The 17,758-nt window shown below is 42.7% G+C and overlaps 1 protein-coding gene across 1 annotated transcript in view; it reads left to right on the forward strand.

The window, feature by feature from the left end:
* Nucleotides 1-15,492, forward strand: part of SYPL1 (synaptophysin like 1) — a 59,156-nt gene extending 43,664 nt beyond the window's left edge. The window contains exons 4-5 of the mRNA XM_089685298.1: nucleotides 6,008-6,196; nucleotides 12,421-15,492. Coding sequence (XP_089541424.1) covers nucleotides 6,008-6,196; nucleotides 12,421-12,546 — 315 coding nt within the window. The 3' untranslated portion in view covers nucleotides 12,547-15,492. The remainder of the gene's footprint in view (nucleotides 1-6,007; nucleotides 6,197-12,420) is intronic.
* The last annotated feature ends 2,266 nt before the right edge of the window (nucleotides 15,493-17,758 follow it).

Here is a 17,758-nt window from a genome sequence, read left to right on the forward strand (position 1 = left end):
CGCAGTCTGCCATGATGGTAGGGGCCTCTAGGCGGGAAGTCCCGGAGGAAGAAACAGGAGGAGGTGCCTCGATCCCGTACGTCTTCACAGTTGGGTTTGGGGTCTGAGGAATCTCCTGCTTTTCAGGGCTTTAAGTATAGATCGCCTTAGAGGAGGTGGACGAGCTTTTGAAAGCGATTTATGAAACTCTGGAGATTGAGGAGGAAGAAGTAGCCTTGTCCAAGCATGATCTCATGTATCAGGGGCTTCACGCTAAAGACCAGGGTGTTCCCAGTGCATAGTTCCCTGGTGGAGACTATCAAACAAGAGTGGGAAAACCCGGAGAGGAAGCCTTTCTTTTCGGGTGCATTGAAAAGAAGGTTCCCCTTTGATGAGGATCCCTCGCAACCTTGGAATAAGGTTCCAAGGTTGGATGCTATTTTGTCTAGAATTTCGAGGAAAACAGATCTGGCCTTCGAGGACATGGGGGCCTTAAAGGATCCTATGGACAAGAGGGGGGAGGTCTTATTACGGAGAGCTTGGGAATCCGCATCAGTTAGTTTAGGGCCAGCCCTTTCTGCGACCTGTGTGGCCAGGAATTTGGAATGCTGGTGGAAAATCATTTAGCAGCAGGAACCTCGAGGCAGCAAATTTTAAAATCACTACCGCTGCTTCTTAAAGCAGCAGGGTTTTTGGCGGATGCCTCGGCGGAGTCGGTCAAGCTCGCGGCCAGGTCTTCAGCCTTGGTGAATTCAGCTAGGCGAGCTTTATGGCTAAAAACTTGGACAGGGGATTCAGTGTCTAAATTGCGCCTATGCGCATTGCCATTTTCGGGGGATAACCTCTTTTGCCTGGGCCTGGAAGAGGCTCTAGAACGTACCGCAGATAGGAAAAAGGCTTTTCCGGAAAGTAGAAAACCTTTCCTAGGAAAACTTTTCGCCCTAAAACCCAGATGCTGGGTAGGGAGATACAGCCAAAGAAGCATTGGACAGGGCATAAAAACGGGACGAGGAGGAATATTATTCAATCCTCCTCAAGGATCCTCCAAGTCGCTATGACTTGGGCGGCCCAGTAGGGGGAAGGCTGGGGTCCTTTCTCCCTCAGTGGGCTTCTATCTCCCCGAACCCCTACATTTGGAGCCTGATTCAGGGAAGCTACAGACTGGAGTTCGAGGCCTCCCCTCCAAGCAGGTTCTTGATTACCAACCTTCCCAAAGATTGCAGGAAGTCTCAGGCGCTGTGCGGTCTTATTGGGGAACTGGTGGACCAAAGAGTTCTGGTTCAGGTGCCTCAGAGCGAGCTGGGTTTGGGGTGTTATTCCCACGTCTTTGTCGTGGGAAAGCCCTCAGGCAAGTTCAGGTTGATCTTGAATCAGGCCCTAAAGTACAAGCACTTCAGAATGGAATCGATATATTCGGTAACGAATATCCTTTTCCAGGGGTGCTTCATGGCCACGTTAGATTTGAGGGATGCTTACTTTCACATTCCCATCCATCAGGCAAGCCAGAAATTCCTGAGGTTGGCCATAAGGATGGGGTCGCAGACCTTCCATTGGCGGTTCCGGGCCTTGCCCTTCGGGCTGGCGTCGGCACCAAGGATCTTTACAAAAGTTTTGGCAGAGGCTCTGGTTCCTCTAAGACTGAGGTCAATAATGATAATTCCATATTTGGATGACTTACTCGTGGTGGCCGGGTCTCGTCAGCAGTTGGTCGAGGACCTAGGGGTAGCTCAGAATCTCCTTCTGGGTTGGCTCATCAACATGAAAAAGTAGTCTCTTATACCCGCTCAGAGGGTGGTTTACCTAGGGTACGAGATCTCATCTCTAGAGGGAAAGATTGTTCTACCTCAGGAGAAGGTCAGGAAGATGGATCGGGTATTGGCAGGGTTGCAGTGCAGCCTGCCGGTCTCAGTGAGGGAAGTCGCAAGGGCAGTGGGTCTCATGACATCCTGTTTTCCAGCAGTTGCGTGGGCAAGGTTCCACCAAAGACCACTACAGGCTGTCTTATTGAAAGTATGGGACGGGGATATCTTGACATTGGATCGGATGATCCAACTTCTGTCCAGGGTCAAGAGATCTGCAGTTTTGGTTGGGGAGCCCATCTGCAAGGGAGAACGGCTCAGGGAAGTGGTCCCGGGAGGACTTGTTAAGGCCCTCAAATCAAAGGGAACTGTTGGCGGTTTGGAAGGCCTTGGAGGCCTTTCAAGCAAGGTTAGAAAACCATAATTTGCAGATTCCTTCAGACAACGTAGCAACAGTAGCCTATATAAACAAGCAGGGGGGTACAAGGAGTCCTTCACTGCAGAGGATCGCGGGCAGTATTTTGACCTGGGCGGAACAGAATCTGCGGTCGATATCGGCGGTGCATTTTGAAGGGTTCACACAATTGGCTGGCGGATTTCCTAAGTCGTCGATCTTTCAGTCACGACGATTGGTCACTCAACCAGGAGTTTTTTCGGGAGATAGTGTTCAAGTGGGGGAATCCGGAGGTGGATCTGTTTGATTCACGGGAAAATAGGTCGATCAGTTTTTTTCCCTGAACCCGCGAGAGCAGAGTTTGGGGATAGACGCCCTGTCAACCTCTTGGGACTTCATTTTGGCCTATGCGTTCCCTCCGATCAGACTGATCCCGGCGGTCCTGCACAAATTTTTGAAGGAAAGGTCAGATTTGATCTTAATTGCACCCTTCTGGCCAAAGAGGCCCTGGTTCGCTCTACTGAACAGGCTGGCTTCAGCTCGCCCGTTTCCTTTACTGGAAAGGGGGGATCTGATTGCGCAGGGTCCTCTTCTGCATCCGTGGGTCAAGACCTTACGGTTGACGGCTTGGTTTCTGAGGAAGAGATCCTCAGGGCCAGGGGGTTCTCCAATTCGGTGGTAAAGACTTTAGTAAACTGTCGTAAACCAGTAACCAGAGCCATTTATTCTAAGGTCTGGAGAAAATTTAACTCGTGGTGTTCAGGCCGACCAAGGCCTCTGGACATTCCGACAATTTTGGATTTTTTTCAGGAGGGTGCGGATCGGGGCCTCTCGATCAGCACCTTGAAGGTACAAGCATCAACTTTGAGTATTTTTTTGCAGGTCTCTTTGCAACAGAACCCTTTTGTAGTGGATTTTTTCAGATCTCTTTCCAAGGCTAGGCCTACTAAGGTAGGATCTTGTCCGGTTTTGGGATCTGTCCTTGGTTCTAAAGGCCTTGGTCCAGGAACCTTTTGAGCCTTTGGAAGAGTCAACAATTATGTTTTTAACCTTAAAGATTGTTTTTTTTTGGTAGCCATCACGACGGCCCGTAGGGTGAGTGAGCTGCAAGCGCTTTCTATTAGGGAGCCTTACCTGACCATTCTTAAGGACAGGGTAGTGCTTAGGACGGATCCAGGGTTTCTTCCTAAAGTATCCTCCTCTTTTCATAGGTCGCAGGATATAGTTCTACCGACCTTTTGTTCTTCCTCTGAAGGTAAAGAGGAAGAAAGGCTGGGGTTGCTAGATGTGAAGAGGAGTCTTATAATTTATTTAGACAAGTCCCAGGAATTTAGGAAGTCAGATTCCCTTTTTGTTTTGTTTTCGGGGCAGAAAAGGGGTCTTGCAGCATCTAAGGCCACGATAGGCAGGTGGATTAGGCTGGCAATAGGGGAATCTTACAAGGTTTTAGGGATTCCGCCTCCTTTTGTTAAGGCTCACTCGACTAGATCGTTGGCAGCGTCCTGGGTGGAGAGAGCCGAGGCTTCACCGGAGGAAATCTGTAAGGCAGCCACTTGGTCGAAGTACTCTACCTTCGTGAAGCATTACCGCTTGGACATCCTGTCGGATAAGGAGCAGGCGTTCGGACACAAGGTCCTCCAGGCGGTGGGCCCACCCTAAGGGGGTAAGTTCTTGGTTATCGTCTCAAGTGGCTGTCCTGGAAGATGTAGGGAGAAAACCAGAGTTAGACTTACCGGTAACTCCTTTTCTACGAGTCTTCCAGGACAGCCGGTAGTTCCCACCCTTCTAATGTGCAACCGAAAAATTTAAGGTTGAATGAATAGAGATATATTTAGGTATAATTGTGTCTTTCAGTGTCTTCCGCTAGTTCTCAATTAAAAACTGGATTGGAGGCCTGGAGGTCCGCCTTTTAAAAGGCATGGGGGGATGGTGTGTTTCCTGATCCGGAGGGAGGAGCTCTAAGTCTCAAGTGGCTGTCCTGGAAGACTCGTAGAAAAGGAGTTACCGGTAAGTCTAACTCTGGTTTTCACTATACAAAAAGTCCCGCAGAATTAATTACATTCGTAAACAGAGGTGTGTGTATATATTAGTAATATAGGTAGAGGGCACAACGGTGATCAATCACAGTGCATAGCAATCAGGCCCTCCCAAAGGCCATATTTAGAAAAAAGAAAATTGGATTGCTGCACATAAACTTTATTGTTGAAAAATCGCCATACAAAAGAGTGATCCCCAAAATAATGGACAAAGCCATACATGAACACTATGATATGGCTTTGTCCACTTGTTTTTTTTTTTAGGTGTGTGTATGAGCGCATTAGTTTTACACAAACTGTTAGACAGGGCCAAATTGGTGGTTTTGCAGGCTGGCTGGTAAGTGTTGCTAGGAAGTCCTTTGTGAGATAGATCCCTTCTAAAGCCGGGTTCATACATACCAAAATTTGTTGAACAGTCCTGGTAGAAAATCGGCATTCAATCGGCGTATACAGCCAATGGCTGCAGCACAGATCAGTTCTGGTGGGTGGGTAAGGCGGGGGGGGGGGGATCTGGGCTTGTGGATGCAGGGATCTGGCAAGTGTTTTTTGGTGTGGTTTTTTTGTTTTGTTTTTTCACTTAACCCACTGGTTTAGCAAAAAAAAACTGTGCATGTATACCCTGCCTTTAGGTACAACCTTTTCGATGACCAATTTGAATGCATGTTGAAAGCTGTGTTTTTTTTGTTGGGGGGGGGGGGGGTTTGTTTTGTTTTTTTTTTTCTTAAAAGCTGGTTTTCTGTTTTGGTGGTGGTCAAGTAAATTAATTGTCAATTATTCCTTATTGCTGCATGGATGATACAGTATGACTGTTCCCACTGGTAAGTGCTGTTAATGTGATTTCTGATGGTTTATTGCAAAGTGGTAATTCTAAATCGTATGGATTTTTAAAAATCTGATATCTTTTTAAGTTACGTTATGTTGAAGCCATTTTTATTTGGCAAAATCCTAAAATTAAACATGCTTTTCAACATACTATTCTATACCGGTAGACCTAATGTCCTTACTATTTAAAGGGAAACCATTACGAAGAAGCAAGTTTACTAGCTGGGTAAAATAACTAGTTCCTGTCAAACCTGCCACTGTCTAATTAATTATTACATTGTAATTCTGAGGGATCAGCCTTTTCAATAAATGTCGTCCATTTCCAGTTCCAATGTAGTGTTATAGCATTAGAAATGTGAATTTTAAAGGTGGCAATTGCATTGTATTGTTAATTAGAATTCAGCTCTACAATAATGATCATGTATGAGATGACAGAATTGTTTTTAATCATATAACTAACCAATGTTTCACTCAAAAGTTATTTTTAGATATTAAAAAGAACCTGTGCCCAGATCATGCATATTAAAGTATTTGTATATTTGGAACAAGCAGTAAAAGCACTTTAATGCAAACCCTTCTTCACCCCTGTAGCTATAGGAATTGTGAAGAAGTTCATCTTCATAATTTGTAATCTCAGCTATTTTCTGTCTTGACCGCCTTCCAGCTTTCTAATGTTAACACACAGCAGATGTTTTTAAGCTCTTAAAAACCTAACCTTTAGAGTCTTGTGATCTTTTGAGCATTAATTACAGTCCAACAGTACAAACAGCTGGGAAAGTTGGGCTTCTCTGTCAGCTAACAAAATGGGTCACAGGAGTGCAGAATGAACTCCACTCCTGTGATCCACGGAAGTACAGTCAAAAGAGCTTTGGTTGTACTTCTCTTTTTTTTAATATCCACAGTCTGGGCCCAGGTGCATTTTATCAAAAGGTTCTGCTTACACCAAAATATTTATACCTGTGACTATTCCTTTCTAGGATTTTATAATCACAGTCATTTTTGCCTTTATGTGGCTTGTGAGTTCCTCTGCATGGGCTAAAGGATTGACTGATGTTAAATCTGTGACCAACACGGAAAATATTGCTAAATATTTATGCAATCAGACCAGTTATTATGTTTGCCATAGTGAAATGGAACCACATATGGGATCGCTAAACATTTCCGTGGTAAGTAGATTTGTCTTGTTTTTTTTTTTTTTTTTTTAAATATTATGGAGAAGAAAAAAATGGAGACATGCTTAAAGTAAAACTAAAAACTCCTATCCACGGAAGACAGTGCTATCTTAGCTTCCATGTATATCTGCCTTTTTCCCATGGTGCTGCACATATGAGCAGCTATAACACCAGCAATTTGAGAGCTTACAAGATTGGTTGAGAGCCTACATAAGCACACTGGTAGCTTTGACAGTTTGTCCTGGCTCACACATATGCAGTTTTCTTTTGTTCCTTTTCTGCAGTGCTTTTTGTGGGGTTTTTGGGTTTGTTTTGTTATGCAGGTTAAAAACTCCTCTAAAATACACTACATGCATTTCTGCCATGTGTCCAATGATCTCTTATTGAGCCAAAAACACCATGTTGCGTAAAAAAAAAAAAAAAAAAAAAAGTCTCTGGCTCTTTCCAAAAACAGCGGCTGAAAAACAGATGTGGACATGTTCCATAAGAAACCATGTCAAATGGACTTTGGGGCGTTTCTGCAAAATTCACTAAATGCATGAGCCAGGTCTTATCCAGAAGCTTGGCTTAAATTTACCATGTACTATGCATGTGCTGGTAGGCAGAATGTAAATAACACAGCAAAAATCGACATTGGTATATATTTTTTTTTATTTCGATCTTATTTTATTGTTTTAAAAAAAAAAAAAAAAAGCAAAAATGGTGCTTGCACAAAATTTGTAAATGGGGTTACACACCTACACAACACAGGTATGATCGCTGGTTACAGCGCTTGGGAATGTTCTGGAGACTAACTTCATGATGAATGCAATAAAATAAGCCAATCCATGCAGCAGTTACTGTGATAAAAATGTTTTGGCATCCTGGATTAACAAAAGTACTCCTGTCAGATAAATAGGACTGCATTCAGAATATCTCCAATTAGGCAAGTAGTGATTTGGTATTGGGCACATGGAGGGATGCACATCTGACAGGAATGTAAAGTATGGTAAGGCATTAGGAATCCAAATGCATAGTAGCAAAAAAGAGAAAAGGTGGGGGTGGTTGAGGAAAAATAGAGGAAAAGGGGGAGGACGGGGAAATGCTCTAAACCATACCCCCGTGCCCCATGCCTGACATTTCCAACTCATGAGGAAAGCATGGCTTGAAATTCCTGTGAGTTACAGAACATGCTTCAGATGACCCCCCCCCCCCCCCCCCAGGTCTTGGTATGCTTATCCAACCTGTCGTGTTCTGCTGCCAGTGCTCCGATCAATAAGCAAGTACATTTCCAGTACCCATAAAGCCAGCATAGGTACATAAAAGGATCTCCAGTTGAGAGGATAATGGCTTTAGCAGCTGTCAAAAAAGGATGACGCCAGTTTAGTGGTTTTAAATTATCCAGGTAAGATACTAAGGTAGCTTGAGAGGTATTGGGGACAAGTGTCCCCATGACTTTACAATATAGTTGAACAGAAGCCCAGAGCCTCTTAATTGGGGGGGGGCAGTTTGCCCAAATATGAAGTGGAGTGCCCTCTAAGTTCCCTCATTGCCGGCACATATTGGAGAGTAATGGATAAATTGATGCAGAGGGTCTGGGCACCTGTACCACCTTGCTAAAATGATGGCTACAGAAAGGTTGTGTGACAGATTAAATGCTTTCTCCCAGTCATCTTTTTTATCAATTTGGGTCTTCAATTCGCTCTCCCAAATGACTGCATAGGCCAGAGGGTTTGGAGGAGAAATGGAGAACCGGATTGAGCAATTTGGGGAAATTGCCTGCCTCTGGGTTAATCATGGAGTAGTAGGTCCCCAGATGGGGAGGGCCACAATGTGAGCTTTTGTTTGTTAGTGGAGTAAGGAAATCTGTTGCTATAATAACCAATGTTCCATCCCATATAGAGTACAGTGCAAAAGTCTCAGGCAGGTGTGAAAATGCTGTAAATTAAGAACTCTTTAAGAAATAGAAGTGTTTATTTTTATTAACAAAATAGAAACTTTTAAAGTAAATGAACAGAAGAAAAATCCTAATCAAATCAGTATTTGACTGTACCATGTACGAGTTTTGCTTGAGCACTCCTGGGCGTTCTAACTCTTTCCCCATATCACATCAGCAACTGGACAGAAGCTGTCCGCTTCGGGCTCTATGGCTGCCGAATTCCATTTTTTTTTTTTTTTTTTTCCGGGCTCTGTATAACCTCACTCTGAATGCCCCCTGGGTCTCCCTCCAGGTGCTCAGTTGAAGATGCATTCTTACATTGCCTCCTCTGGCTTGCCCACCCTCTCCTCTGTTTGCCAAGACCTGGAAGCTCCAATCACTGTAGAGGACCTGGGGGTGACGCTCTCTCATTCTAAGCCAAAGAGAGCCCCAGGCTCGGATGGTTTGACCGCAACCTACTATAGGACCTTCTTTGACCTGCTCTCTCCAAGTATGGTGGCTGCTGTCAAAGGGGAAGGCTATGACCCCAGACGCACTCAGGGCCTATATTTTGCGAATTCCCAAGAAAGGCAAGGATCCTGCACCATGGCAGTTACAGGCCCATTGCACTGTTAAAGACCAATCGTTTGCGAAAATCCTTGTTAATAACACCATTCATGTTCTCAGCCTGATTTCATGCTGCCAGGACCTCTAAAAAAAAATCCTCTTATTTTACTCTCTACCTATGCCGAAAAGGCTTTTGATTGTGACAATTCTAATTTTTTGCAGGTGACCCTGGCCCATATCAGTCTTGACACTTCCTTGTTACAGTGGATCACCTCCCTCCTACTCTGTCCCTCGGTCTCTGTCAAGGTTAACAAGACCAGATCAGCCTTCTTCCCTATCTAACGGGGCACACCAAGGGTGCCAGCTTTCTCCATTAATCTTAACTACTTGCCCTCTGCCTTATAGCAGAAGTACTGCTACAGGGCGGCATGGCTACGCAAAATTGTGTGTGTGTGTTGCATTTCCGGGTTGGGGACGCGTGCATGCCGAGTCCCAGCCGGCACTCTGCAATTGTCGGCAAAGCTGTCAGGGGACAGACCTGTGTGTAAACAACACAGGTCTTTCTCCTCTCAGCATGGACATGCTGCTTTTTATCTCTGTGCACAGCAGAAAGATCGAAAACATCATGTCTCCAAAGTAAAACTGCACATGATGTAAAACACATAGCACACTGTTAACCCTTTGCCCAGATGTTAACCCCTTCCTGCCCAGTGTCATTAGTGCAGTATCAGTGCTTTTTATTAGCACTGTTCACTGTATTAGTGTCACTGGGGGTGGCAGTTAGTCAGTTCCCACCCAGAATGCTGCAGCCCTGCTATAAGTCGCTGATCGCTGCCATTACTAGTATAAAAAAATAAAAATTCCGGTGTGTGTATATACCACCCCTTGTAGACACTATAGCTTTCGCATAAACCAATTAATATTCAATTATTGGGGTTTTTTTAACAGACATGTAGCAGAATACATTTTGGCCTAAATTTATGAAGAAATTTGATTTTTTTTTTTTTTTCAAAATTGTTCTCTTTGTGTATAGCGCAAAAAAATAAAAACCGCAGACGTGATCAAATGCCACCGAAAGAAAGCTCTATTTCTGGGAGAAAAAATAACAAATATCATTTATGTACAGTGTTGCATGATCGCACAATTGCCGGTTAAAGTAACGCAGCACTGTATTGCAAAAAATGGCCTGGTCGGGAAGGGGAGTAAATCCTCTGGAGGGCAAGCGGTTAATCTTAACCCTGGAGCCCTTCCTGTGCATGATTCATGCGGACCCTAACATCTCTGGCTACCGTAAGTCCTCCGGTGAGCATAAGGTTGCAACATATGCCGATTTTTTTTTTTTTTTTTTTTTTTTTTTTTTTTTTTTCCTTCTTTCTTTTGAATCCTCTCACCTCTCTTCCTAACCCTATACAGGCCCTTCAGGGTTATGGCTCTCTGTTGTTCTTTAAAATTTAACTGTGCAAAATCATCTGCCATGAATGTTTCCTCTGACTCTGGCGCAGTCTGACATCTTCACTTCTCCTAGTCGTTCCGATTGCAGTTTTTCCAGAGTCAGTGCGATGTTCCAGGCCTTTGTTTGGTCCCATAAGAAACCCAGGCTTGCTTTCCATCTACTGACTCCACCAAAGATATGCGGAGGGGGTAGGCTTACCTGATATCTGTTCCTGCTATAGAGCTGCCCACCTTAAATGCCTGGTTCGCTGGCACACTGCAGCCAAACTTTCATTGCCATGGAATTAGAGAATTCCCAGGGCACTGCCCTAAGTTAGCCATGGCTGGCTTGTTCCTTATCACGGGATCTCAGTGCTCACCTGACTGAGTACCACCCTGAGGGTCACCCAGGAAGCATTCCGTACTACGTCTATTTCCCCTGGCCCTTCCCCATCTGGTCCCCATACAGCATGATTGTGATTTTTACCCCAGCATTACCTCTGTCTCACCCTTGGTGGACATACTCGCCTGATTTTTTTACTCCAGATGGGGATCTTATCTCCTCCAGTCTCACTCAGTTTGGTGGATCCTTCATTGAGCTTCTGGGGTGTTCTTCAGCTTTGATCCATACTTGCGCTCCCTTCTGCATTCACCTGACATAGCCCACGCCCTAACTGCTTTCGTGACTGTGCCACAGAGGCGAGCCAGTCTGGCATAATCTTTCTACTATTTACTTGTCTCTCTTCCACCCTGAGACTGATTTTATTCTTCCCCCTTTTTTTTTTTTTTTCTTTTCTAATTGGGAGTAAGATCTAGGTATGACCTTTTCGACAAAAAAGAAAAAAATTCAACACTTTTTTCACATTGCCCTAACCTCCCTCACCAACAGGTACATTCCAGCATAACTGTTTTATGGTTTGACTGTGCTGGTCTTTTCTGGTCTGCTGTGTGATTGTAATTTGCTGTCTTCAGCTCCCCCCATTACTGTCCTTAGTCCCCTCATTACAATACTCTGCTCCCCCACCTTATTGTACTCAGCACCCGCCCATCTCTCTCTCCCCCCCCCCCCCCACTTCCTCCCAGTACTCAGCCTTTACACTTTTTTTTTTTTTTTTTTTTTTTTTATACCTTTTTATTTTCTGTTGCCCACCCCTCTTATGTATTGCTTTTGGATCTGTCAGTCATCTAAGACCAAATATTTTTGACTTAAAATAGACTTCCTGAAGTGCTGGACCCTCCCAAAAATAAAAAAGAGAACTGAGGATAACGGTCAGAGCTGCAATGATCCCCCATATAACCCCCTCCCACTGGTTTCCAGTGTCCTGTCACTTGAAGATGGAAACCTGTAACCCAGCCATCTAAGACTAAACCTTACCCTATTCCGAACCCTAGATTTTACACAAAAGTGAAAAATGCAATCCTTTTACTGTGAACTTTATAATATACATGATACAGAGCATTCTTAAAAAAAATCTACCCATCGCATTGTACATTTCGGACATAAATATGAAAATTACACATTCTCTTTAGCAGTGGTTTTCATCCTCCCCTTTTTATATTTTGTGTGTGCTTGTTAAATAGTTGCTGTTTTAATTCAGACATGTACCTGTAACGTAACTAAATTTCCAAGAAACTGGATTAAAAAACAATGCAATAATGCAATTTCTGGCCTTGATTCATAATGTGATGAGGTTCACAGACTTGCGCAGGACAGACGCTGTCAATTTTGTCCCCCCTCCAGGCTCTCCCCCCTAAGCCTAGAGTACGTCAGGCCATGGTCTCTGGCAGCACCAAGCAAAAATTATGTAACAGGGATCACCTAGTGGGTATGTTAATAGAAACAGGTACTTGGGCACCATGAGGCTCCTCTCTGTATATTTCCCCCCAAGGCCTGCAGTTCATTGTGCACCTGCAGAGTACATGGCAGCTTGCTGTGACTGCTGCTAGTGGGTGTAATTGTAGCAGGAAGAGGCTGGCGTTGGATCGCTCTGCTCCTTCCTGCCAGGCCTGTACTGTCGCAGCCTAATGTCATTTAGTGATGCTTGCTTTGGTCACAATATTTAATTGCACTTCACCTTTCAGTTTTTTTTTATGTACCCCAGGTTGCAAACCACTGCTTTATAGTAATTTACCTGGTAGGACTCTAGTCATCCAATTAATGTGGGGGGGGGAGCAAGACCGTGGCTCTGCTCTTACAAAGGGGCAGCAGAAGGTGATGACTCTTCCATGTTACTTTGCACATATGGACGTTTTTTTGTTAGATGGATGTTGGCCAGCTGTATGTTTGTTTGTTTTTTAAATTTTTTTTGTATTTCATTTTAAGGCTTTTGGGTTCCTGAACTTGATTTTGTGGGCAGGCAATGCATGGTTTGTCTACAAGGAAACCAATCTGCACGGTCCACCACCAGCTTCAAACCCTGAACAAGGCCCACCACCTTCATCAAAGTAATAAAGAATCCAATACAGATGTCCATTTTATATTTCTGCCTGTGATTCTGTGTCTTTAAATACATGAAAACATAATTTTGCGTGTTAAAGTCAACTGAGGTTATCTGCACGCTCTTCGCCCCTCCCCCCCCCCTTTTTTTTTCTGCTTAAAAGATGGCCGTCTCAGAAAAAATTGTATTCTGATAACTAATCTACATGATAGTGTTCAGTATATAAATTCTTTTCTACACATGCCTCAGTTTTTTCAGTTTTTCTCTACATTGCCATGCTGCCCAGCAAAAGTGGTAGTACCAGGTTGAGATCACAGATGGGCTTGGGTCTGGTCCCAACTTGGAAGGAAGCTGTTGATGCTGGCCCAATCAGCTGCAGCTGCTCAAGCACTACTAGTAGTGTTTTCTCAAATCCCTTGAACTTTCACATATAAGGATAACTACGACTGCATACAAACGTGGAAGAAAAATATAAAGGCATGTCAGGAAAAAAAAAGTATACCAAATGCTGACTAGATATGACCAAAATGGTTACCAGAATACAGTATTTTTGTGTATGGTTGTCCTTTAAAAAAAAAAAAAAAATAGCCATATGATGGGATTAAACTATATATGTGAAAGTGAACATGTAAGGATCTGACCTTTGTTAACCCAACAAACCTGTTAGTGTGTGTGATGTGTTGGGTATGTCATCTTCACTGTTTTTTTTTTCAAGGAGCATGGCTACAAAGAAAACCTAGCCCATTTTTGAATGCTAAGTGACACTTGAAACACTAAGAAAACTTACACATGTAATGTAAATAATTCAGATTTTTGATTTATAAAAACATTTAAGTACTGTAGTAGTAACAAGTTGGCAAACTGCTGTAACATTTTTGAGCTTTCCCTTTTTAAAGGAAAACCACGTTGAGAAACAGGCTGTCATTTCTGATCACCAACGAAAGCCATTTTCCTGGATTTAGAACTGCAGATGCTAACCTGGGACAAGCATGCAGCATGTTAAGTCAGAACTGCTGGTCTGCATATTTGTTCCAGGTAAGTAACTTAGAGGGGTTGATTTACTAAAGGCAAATAAATGGTGCACTTTGCAAAGTGCAGTTGCACTCTGCAAAAGCAGTTGCTCCAGAGCTTAGTAAATGAGCAAAAGCTTTGCTGACTTCCATCATCCAATCATGCGCAAGTAAAATGCAGGTTTTTTTTTTTACTTGCACATGATTGGGTATTCTTTGCAAAGTGAAGCTTTACCTCATTTACTAAGCTGTGGAGCTACTGCACTTGCAGGGTGCAACTGCACTTTGCAGAGTGCAGTGTCTATTTGGGTTTCATTTACTAAAGGCAAAGTATTTAAGCCAATTCAATAGCATGACATCCAGGCAACTTGCATTGCTTATATATGGGCCCTCAGTACAGGTTTCCTTTTTTTTTTTTTTTTAAAGTGAACCACTTCGGTTCAAACATTTCTATGGTCACAGTGCTGAAGTGCAGAAATATTGTGGTGGCTTACCAATGAATCCTCTTGGAGACCCAGATAGTAAATGGGGGTCTTCATTGTCCACATTAAAATTAAGCCCCGCCATGCCCCTTGTCATTCAACTGTCAAATACTGCAAAATCTGCAGGTGGTATAGGCTCTGACAGTTGAATGATGGAGGTGAGTCTTTTAAAGGTGCAGGGCTTAATCTCACCTTGTGCAAAATGTAGAGCCTAGAGGCCCCAGAGACTGGTTTGAAGGCTAAAGTTGGGTATACACTAGTAGATTTCCTTTCAAAGTTTCATTTTAGTAATGGTTTGTGCCATTTCTCTCATTGTTAGTGAGGTCAAATTGACGTTTGATATTTGTCTAGAGTGTTAAATTTATTTATTTTGTTTTGTTTTTTTAAGTTGCAGGATGGAAAATATATTTTTTTCAACACATTCTAATGGTAGTTTTTGATCTGTAAAGTCTATTCACTCCAAAATTGAATGTTAAGAGCAAAGAATGTTTTGAAAATTTTTGAACAACCTTGATTAAGCTGTTCAGTGTACAGAGAATTTTTGTACAAATGTTTGTTCGAAAATTTACTAGTGTATACCTAGCATAGCACAGTGCTAGCCCTTGCATTTTCTTTCACAAATGTTGTGAACCATTTTAGGCCCAGTCATGTTTATTTTAGGTAGATAAACCGATCTGTAACAATTACAGTAATATACTGTAATATTGTAGTATCTGTTAACATGCACCACGCCTCCCTTTTTGCTTTTTTTTTGGTGTTTTTTTTATGCAGCACATTGGGAAGTATTTGTTTTTGTATTTTACTATACCAAGCTCCGCTATGCATAATTTCCACGTTGTTTGTTTCTGAAAGTTTTATACTTTATTAAAGACAATTGTGTTAGGTTCATCGTTCTTCATTTGGAGGACATTTAAGTTTATTTTACAAATGGAAGTCCAACATCCTCAAATGTGTAAGCACCTATTTTGTAAAGACTAACTTTAGCCGTATATTGTTAATACATGTAATTTTATAGCATTTAGTATATAAATTCCTCTATTGTGGTTTTATTTTTCACTAAGCTGTGACCACGACATAGGAGGTAAACTATAATACTGTCTTGATTGCTGTAACCGTTGTTACAATATCGTTGACAAAAAATGTAAGAAATGTGATTAGACTAAATGTAAGAATCCTTGTTAGGTAGTTTGTCCCTCTCCCTAACTTACTGGTTTGTAGGTAAATGTGAATATGACTGTAAAGGCATATGAAATTTAAAAGGAATTCATATACAAATATTTTCATTACATGTATTTAACTAAATAGTTATTAAAATTCAAAATATTTGCGATTGGGTGTAGAGCTTTAAATTAAACCAATGTTCACAATATTTTTTTTTTTATTTAGGCTCCTGTATCATTTGTTATGACCCCTTTTAGAGTTATCTGTACCAACTTGCACCATATTAAAATGCTTTGTACTTCTGGTTTTGTGTTCATTACTGTAGCCAAAAACTTAGTAGGGTATTGTTTTGAAATCTGATGAAATTGCTATATCTACCTGAATTTCCTGCCTTACTTGGCTATGAAATGTTCCTATACAGAACATGGAATAAAACTGGCATAAAGATTCAAATGTTTGCATATACTTGGCGTTTGACATATATAAATCTTAATTTCATGGGTTTAGCGTTTTTAAAGAGTTGCCAGTTGTTTTGAGCAGTACTTTAACCACTTTATGACTGCCGTATAGCACTGTTGCGCCTACAGGGCGGTGTATGCGTATTTTGCACTTACACCACATAGGGTGCAGGTGTGCTGCTGGCAGATCGCGTCTGCTGTGAGCTGTCGCAGCAGAACCTGATCTGCAAGTTCAGGTGAATGGATCTGCGCCTACAGATCGTCAGGCAGGGAGGAAGATCAGAGCTGGGAACACTATCACTCTCTTGTACCAATGCCATCTAGTGTACACCAAACACATAGCTAGGTGCATGGTTTAACCCTTTGCCCTAGATCTTAACCTCTTCCCAACCAGTTTAGTACAGTGATCAGTGTATTTTTCTTATTTATTTTAGCACTGATCACTGTATTAGTTTCACTGGTTCCCACAAAGTGTCAGTATAAAAATGTCTGCTGCAATATTGCAGTTATAAGTAGCTGATGCTGCCAAAAAAAAAAAATTGTCAAAATTCCAGTATATATCCCATAGTTTGTAGATGCTATAACTTTTGTGCAAACTAATCAATATACACTTATTGGAATTTTTATTTTCCAAAAACATGTAGCAGAATACATTTCAGCCTACATTTAGGAAGAAATTTGATATTTAAGATCTATTTTCAATATGGAAAATGTGTAGCCTCTTCGAGCAAACCCAGGTTCCTTTCCTAGGCTACATAGTCACGGATAAGGAACTGTTTATGGATCCTGCCAAACTCCAAGCCACTCCAACTGGCCTCAGCCCTCTGGTTTGAAAACCACACAGCGCTTCTTGGGATTCACAAACTTCTGTAGCCAGTTCATTCTTAACTGTTCCGCGCTGGTGGCCTCAATCACTTCTTTGACCCAGAAGGGTTCCAACGCCAGAACCGGGCCTCCTGAGGCAGTCAAGGCATTCCACACACTAAAATACGCCTTCCTCTCTGCATCTATTCTACATCTGGACATTTTCCAGCCTTTCTTCTTGGAGGTAAGATACTTCATCTTTGGGAGTGGGGGCTGTCCTTCTCCAAATGCATGATGGTAAACTCTGTCCTTGTACCTTCTTTAAGAAGTTTTCAGATCCTATTGGTGAAAGGGAACTTCTGGCTATAAAGCTGGCACTGCAAGAATGGCAACATCTGCTGGAGGAATCTCCACATCATATCCTTATTTATATTGATCATAAGAACTTCCACTATCTCCAATCCGCCTGCCGTTTGAATCCCAGCCAAGGCTGATTGGCTTTCTTCTTTGCCAGATTTAACTTTGCCATTACCTTCCATCCCAGTTCCAAAAATGCCCGTGCAGATGCCTTGTCCAAATCATTTAGCGTTGCTGACTCTTGAGTGTCATGTTGACCCATAACCTATCATTTTTGCCAATCGTGTCCTGGACACCACTCATCTTCGTCCTAAATGCATCCCACCTAAAAAGACCTTTATGGTCCCCGCCCTTTGCTCCAAGCTACTCAAATAGGTACACGACTCAAAACTCTCTGGACATCCTGGTGTGCAACGCACCTGTGCCTTCCTGCAGCGTCATTACTGGTGTCCCTCACTGTGGAGGAATGTTGAAGAATATGTTCAGGCTTGCTCCATTTTTATGAAGTATAAGTCCTCCACTGCCGGTCTTCTTTTACTTCTGCCTGTTCCAGATGAACCTTGGCGTTGCATTTCTATGGACTTTATTTCTGAACTACCCCATTCAGCAGGTTCCACCATTATCTGGGTGGTTGTGGACAGGTATTCTAAAATGTGTCACCTAACTTCACTTCCAGGACTACCTTCTGCTGTCACGTTGGCTTCCAACTTCGTTAAGGAAATCTTCCATCTTCACGGGATGCCCTCACACATCATCTGTGATAGAGGTATTCACTTTACAGCTCGATTCTGGAGGGCTCTGGCCAAATCCTTTGGAATCAAGTTGGACTTCTCCTCAGCCTCTCAGTCTAATGGCCAAACTGAAAGGGTCAACCAGAACGTTGAACGGTATATTCGTGCCATCATTTCGGCCCATCAGGATGATTGGGTAGACCTTCCCCTTAATAACCGT

The sequence above is a fragment of the Staurois parvus genome, unplaced genomic scaffold, assembly GCF_062004578.1.
Source record: "Staurois parvus isolate SC_StPar_1 unplaced genomic scaffold, SC_StPar_1.0 ptg000019l, whole genome shotgun sequence".
Classification (NCBI taxonomy): domain Eukaryota; kingdom Metazoa; phylum Chordata; class Amphibia; order Anura; family Ranidae; genus Staurois; species Staurois parvus.